This window comes from Glycine soja, chromosome 8 (genome assembly GCF_004193775.1).
Source record: "Glycine soja cultivar W05 chromosome 8, ASM419377v2, whole genome shotgun sequence".
NCBI classification, from domain to species: domain Eukaryota; kingdom Viridiplantae; phylum Streptophyta; class Magnoliopsida; order Fabales; family Fabaceae; genus Glycine; species Glycine soja.
In genome coordinates, this window is record NC_041009.1 from 31,282,027 (window position 1) to 31,288,173 (window position 6,147).

The following is a 6,147-nucleotide window of genomic DNA, read 5'->3' on the forward strand; positions in this document are numbered from 1 at the left end:
ATATTAATTTAATTAATATCCTTTTTATAATTAATATTATTTGTTTATCAATTTGTATATTAATTAAAATGTGGATAATGGACATTGGTATGTGCATTTAGGTAAGCACGGGGTAAGGACACAATTTGCACACGTATGAATATGGATACATGAATTTTTTAAAAGTGAGAATATAAAAATTTAATTACTGTTCATTTTATGGATACATTTTTTTATTTAAAAGTGAGAGTGTAAAAATTTAAATTTTATTATCCAAAAAATATTGTAATTAAAAAATCTTTTAATGAGATATTAATTTAATTAAAATTATTTATTTATCAATTTTCATATTAATTAAAATGTGGATAATAGAGATGGATATATACATTTAGGTACTCAAATGACAAGAGCATAACTCAATACTATAATACCTTACTTAGATCTTAATCATTGTTTGAATTTAAGTTTTATTTTAGAAATATAGTTAAAAACATTATTTCATAAAAAAATATATTATTTTTGAACTATAAAGTCTTTATTTCAATCTTACTTGACACATAACTAATTTTTATTTTTGTCGTTCATTAATTTTAAAAAACATAGTCGACTAAATATATAATCAATTATATATCTACCATGTACAACAACAATTAATAATCAAGAATATTATATTTTATAAATATTTCCTAATATAAATTTAAGAAAATAATAATATGTTTAAAATATTTATAAAATAAAAAACATCAGATAAAGATAACAAATCAGTTAACATTATTAAATTGTCTTGTCTTATATTTGAAGCAAACTAAATAATAATAGAATAAGATATAAATTCTGTTCAAAACTTCAAATGACTAAATAACTATTTCAATTATAAATAATTTTATGAAAAGTATCTTCTAATTTGTTTTATTTTTATCTTTTAAAATATCTATATATATAATTTATATATTCAATTAAATTATACAAAATTATTTTTTTATTTATGTAGTTATTTTCTTAAAATTATAAATAATTATATAAGATTTTTAAAAATATAAATATTATTCAAATATTTACTTAAATTATTTGAATCATAATTGCTGAAATTTTAATATTTTAATCAATTATATATTTTAAATTTTCATGTTAAAATCAATAAAAACACATATAAGAAAAATACTAATTTAAAATCTTATTATATATATATATATATTATAATTATATAAAAAAAGAAAGATTATATCTTATTCTATTGTTTTTCATTCAACTTTTTTGCCAGAATAAGAAAATTAATTTATACTTTTAAAATAAAATATACAATAAGATGAAAAAAAAACATATTCTATTATACACTAAATAATAGACTTGTAAGAATATCTTGTTCCATTTGTCTTAGTCACTAAATCATTCATGGAAAAGAAAAAATGTATTTTATTCTATCTGGAGTTTAACTGTCATCACATGAATAATAATAACATGGAGACATCAATTTATATTAAAAATAATTCTCTTAAAATTATATCTCATTTTTATTATTTTTTTAAATTTAATAGATAAGATTAATAATTTATTATAATCCTTTAATTTAAAAAAAATGATAAAAATGAAGAGTACTTTAAATGTAAGTTGATTCCACTTCATAATAATAATATTATTATTTAATCTAATGTTGGAAAATTGTAATTGAAAAAAAGGTAAGAAATGATGTGCTAAGATCGAGAGTCAGAGAGACGACAACACGTGGTGGGAGCAGCACAAACGTAGGCTGTGACACAAGGCCCAGACTCAGTTAACAAACAAACAAACCTCACTTTCCTAATCTTAAGTTTGGTATTCATCTGTGTCAATGTTCATGCATCTTTCTTCCTCCCAGAAACCACTTTTTTCTTTCTTTTTTGTTCTTTTTTCATTTCAGGTTGTTCACCAGTTTGAGTTGTTGGATCTCCTCCACTGCTTCTTCTCCTGATCCTGTTCTGTTTCAAATTTCAACCCAAGGAGCTTGGGAACAAACTCCTGCTCCTTCTTCTCCTTGGTCATAGGTTCGTTCATGTCTTTGTTTCTTCATTTCATTTTAAGTAACTTTACTTCTTTTGTTTATTTGTTTTACTTCTAGTTAATATCCCTTAATAGTTATACTAAGCTTTCTAATTAGGGCCTTGGAATCTTTTATTGAATTATGAGATTATTAGTTGAATTCGTTAATTTGCATGTAATTCTGATGTTGGTAGCTTAAATCTATTAAATTATCAAAATTGAGTTTTGTCTCTATCAATCATATAGTATCTATTCTTGAAAGAATTGAATCTAATAAAATGCCCAAAATTGATTCTCTCTCGGTAAAAACTGATTATCTCCTCAACATGCCCCATTTTTGTTTTCTGTTTCTTTTTTTTTTTTTTAAAAAAGATATATTTCATTTGTTAGACTAATATCTTGCATGCTGCTCTAATATAAGAAAAAGATAGGTTTTAAAGAAAATTGCTCAATAAAAAGGGGGTGGGGGAACTAAAAATTGTTTCATTACAGATAGATCCTTAGCAGTGATGTACTTGAAGGGAAGTTTTGATATCTAGAAAAGTTTGCTTTTTAGATCAAAGGATTAAGAATAGGATCTAACCATTATTCTGATTTGTGAAAGAACTTATGTGTAATTGATTATCACTAAGAAAAATAAATAGTGGTATGCATAGAGAGACAGTGAGTGAGAATTCTTTTTTACATTTTTGTTCTAATTTTTTCACTCTTAATTGACAATTACCAGAGGCACCATTTTTGGTTTATTGATAGGCAATGGGAGGTGCACTGGGAAAGAGTGAATCACCTAGAAAGGGATCGATGCCAGAAACTAAGCTCGAGGCTAAAATGGTTGAAGCAATGCAGCGGAGGGAATCTCAAGGAAGTTCCGTGAAATCATTCAACACTATAATCTTGAAATTCCCAAAGATTGATGAGAGCCTTAGAAAATGCAAAGCCATATTTGAGCAGTTTGGTAGGTTTCCACATCAAAGTTATGGTTTTGTTAAATTGGTATTTTGATTTGATACTTTCCAACAAAAAGCCTTTGAATGCTGTAAATAAAATATATGGACCTGAAAGTAGATACCATAAAAATGTCATTTCAAAGTGGAAGTAAGCAGTAACTGTCTTCTTGGAGTTATTTTTATTGTACCCATGTGATGAAAGACTGCAGCTAATCCTATGTTTAAACATTTAAATATTTATTGAAATTCAATTAGATTTTAGTATACACTAAAACTGATAAATATTGCTTATTTCTGTGGTCGGAACTGTTTGCTATCTACTGAGCACATTCACTGACTTATTGACATTTTTGTTTAGTATAATGGCTAACAGCTGTGTGTTTATGACTTTTCTTATAGATGAGGATTCTAATGGGGCAATAGATCAAGAGGAGTTGAAAAAGTGTTTCAGTAAGCTGGAAATTTCTTTTTCCGAGGAGGAAATAAATGATCTTTTTGAAGCATGTGATATTAACGAGGATATGGGAATGAAGTTCAATGAGTTTATTGTACTTCTTTGTGTTGTCTACCTTCTCAAGAATGACCCTGCAGCTCTTCATGCTGTATCCTAGCACACATTATCTGTGCCGTATTAGTTTCATTACCATATGAGGCTATTTATGCAATATAAGGAGAGATTTTTAAAGAATTGAATTTTGAAAGATAAACAAGTAGTCTGCTGTTATGTGCTAATTGATATCTGAATTAGTTTGGGTTGTTATACATTTAACTTTTGAGAATTGAATCTGGATTCTTGTCTTTTTGCAGCTTATGCGCCTATCATTTCTATAATTCAGAAGATGTTTGTACTTTATGAACAATTCAGTTCTATATGTTCATTCCTTTTTTATTTTATTTTATGGACATTTCATGCATTTCTTCAGGGCAGCCTAGAATTTCATCATGCTTGCATTGATAACAATAAACCTTGAATTTCCATGTTTTGCTACATCTTCAAATTTTTTTCCATGACTTCCCTAGAAATCACGAATTGGGATGCCAAAGCTGGAGGGCACATTTGAGACTTTGGTTGATACATTTGTATTCTTAGACAAGAACAAGGATGGATATGTCAGCAAAAATGAGATGGTCCAAGCTATAAACGAAACTACATCAGGGGAGCGTTCTTCTGGAAGAATAGCCATGAAAAGATTTGGTCAGTTATCTCTCCCTTTCCCTTTGTGTGTAAATAACATGCATATAAGCTCAAATGAGCATTCAAGCTTGCTTAAACACAGGCATACTCATGTTATCAGGGTGTGTTATATACTTACATTTTAAAATATGATTTAACATGCTTACACAATAGACACCCATTACACTTAGTCTTCTAGCTAGATCATAACACAATTCTTGGAAAACATTAGCAGAAGGGAGCATATAAGGGACTCACAGTCATAGGTCATGGTAGGCATCTTGTAATATTCCTCTGATTCTAATTGGTAGTATTGCATGAAATTTAGAACTAACTTTTAAATGTCAGTATGTATGTCTTGATTTTTATTTTTTTAGTAACTTGATCATTCATTTGGTCCTTATAGTTACAAAACTTTCCCTTTTAGTCTTTACACATATCATTTTTAATCTCTTTTAGTCCTCTTGTGGGGATTAAAATTGTGTAGGGACTAAAAGATATTAAAAATAAAAATGATATGTATAGGACTAAAAGGAGATGCTTTTAAATATATAGGCTAAAAGGGAAAAAAATTAACTATAGGGATTAAATTAGTAATTAAACTTTTTAATTTACATACTGTAAAAATGAAAAAACTACCATTGCCCCAAACTCATTCTAAAACTTCATTCCAAGACTTTCTATCCAGTAGCAACTCTAAATCAACTTTGTCTCTGTTTTTTCTTCCTAACTAGTATTTTATTTACTAAGTATTTTGTTTTCTCTGTAAAATTCTGCAGAAGAAATGGATTGGGATAAAAATGGAATGGTTAACTTCAAGGAGTTTCTATTTGCTTTTACACGTTGGGTTGGAATTGATGAAGTTGACGATGAGGAAAATGACGAGGCTTAAATCATTTCATCTAAATATCTGACTGCCTCTTCAGCCAAGGCAAAAGGGTTTTTCTGGTTTTCCCTTGCAATAAAGGCCAAGTTGCTGCACGTTGAATTTTAAAGAAACTGTCATTCCTGAAGTTCGTTATGTAAATAGTAAGTGTAGAGCTAAGTGCCGTATTGAAGAAATGTTCAAATTTACGGATTAAATGCTACTACCATAGTGATTATGTATCGGTTGCTGCTTCTTTCTCTTTCTCGCTTAGTATTCAATTCTGCTATGTATTGAACTATAAATAGCCTGTGCTAGTGCACTACAATAATGAGAGGCAAACTGGCAAAGTGCATATCTACTCATTAAGTAGTTTAGCCCTTCCTAAAGAGCATATATATCTACATGTGATGAAATGGGTTAAACTAGCTAGCAAGTAGCAAGAGGCAAGAATCTTGCACGCATGAGATCAGGCCATGTGGACTTGATGTAGTGTAAATTGTCTGATTTTTGGCAATTGCTTCGTGCTTCCAATATAATTGCTTGTGCACCCATCAATTTAAGTGAAGTGATAAAAATGTTCTTCACTTAAAAATTTAAAAGCTCCCTCTTCTATTCTCCCTCCCCCTATTGTGTTGTTGGTGCGCTCCTTCTTGTTCTCGCTTCTTCTTCTTGCCCCGTCAACACCTTGCCGTTGGGGTCTCAGATTGGTCGTTGCCGATACTCCCGACCACCGTTGTCATTGTCACCATGAGTCCCTTTGTTGTTGTATTTTTGTTTAAGTTTGTGCTCTGTGTGTGACTGCGGCAATCCGTATGGATTATACGGATTTCTAATCCGTATAATCGATACTAATCTGTATGTATTATATAGATTTTCAATCTATATAATTATTTTTTAAAATTTAATATTTAATAAAACAATAATTGAATAAATTATTATTAATTAAAAATAAATTAATATTTTTTTGTTAAAATATTTTTTTAATAAATAAATATTGTATATTTTTTATGTGTTTTTATTTAATTAATTATATTTGTTTTTTAAGTTGGTTTTTAACAAATAATTTATTCAATAAGTAAATAATTTTAGAATTTTATTTATTTAAAAATGAATGTATAAATATTATTGTTATTTAATTATTTTTAAAATATAAGTAATTTAAT

At 28.0% G+C, this 6,147-nt stretch overlaps 1 protein-coding gene across 2 annotated transcripts; it reads left to right on the forward strand.

The window, feature by feature from the left end:
- Nucleotides 1-1,708: 1,708 nt before the first annotated feature.
- On the forward strand, nucleotides 1,709-5,375 carry LOC114422925 (probable calcium-binding protein CML21). 2 transcript variants are annotated; one of them, XM_028389488.1, is made up of 5 exons: nucleotides 1,709-2,000; nucleotides 2,749-2,950; nucleotides 3,342-3,544; nucleotides 3,963-4,137; nucleotides 4,896-5,375. In XM_028389488.1, the coding sequence occupies exons 2-5, from the start codon at nucleotides 2,752-2,754 to the stop codon at nucleotides 5,006-5,008; spliced, it is 690 nt and encodes a 229-aa protein (XP_028245289.1). In that variant the 5' UTR covers nucleotides 1,709-2,000; nucleotides 2,749-2,751; the 3' UTR covers nucleotides 5,009-5,375. The 2 variants fall into 2 exon arrangements, with proteins under 2 accessions (XP_028245289.1, XP_028245290.1); XM_028389489.1 differs by having other exon boundaries at nucleotides 1,754-2,000; nucleotides 2,723-2,950.
- Nucleotides 5,376-6,147: the final 772 nt, after the last annotated feature.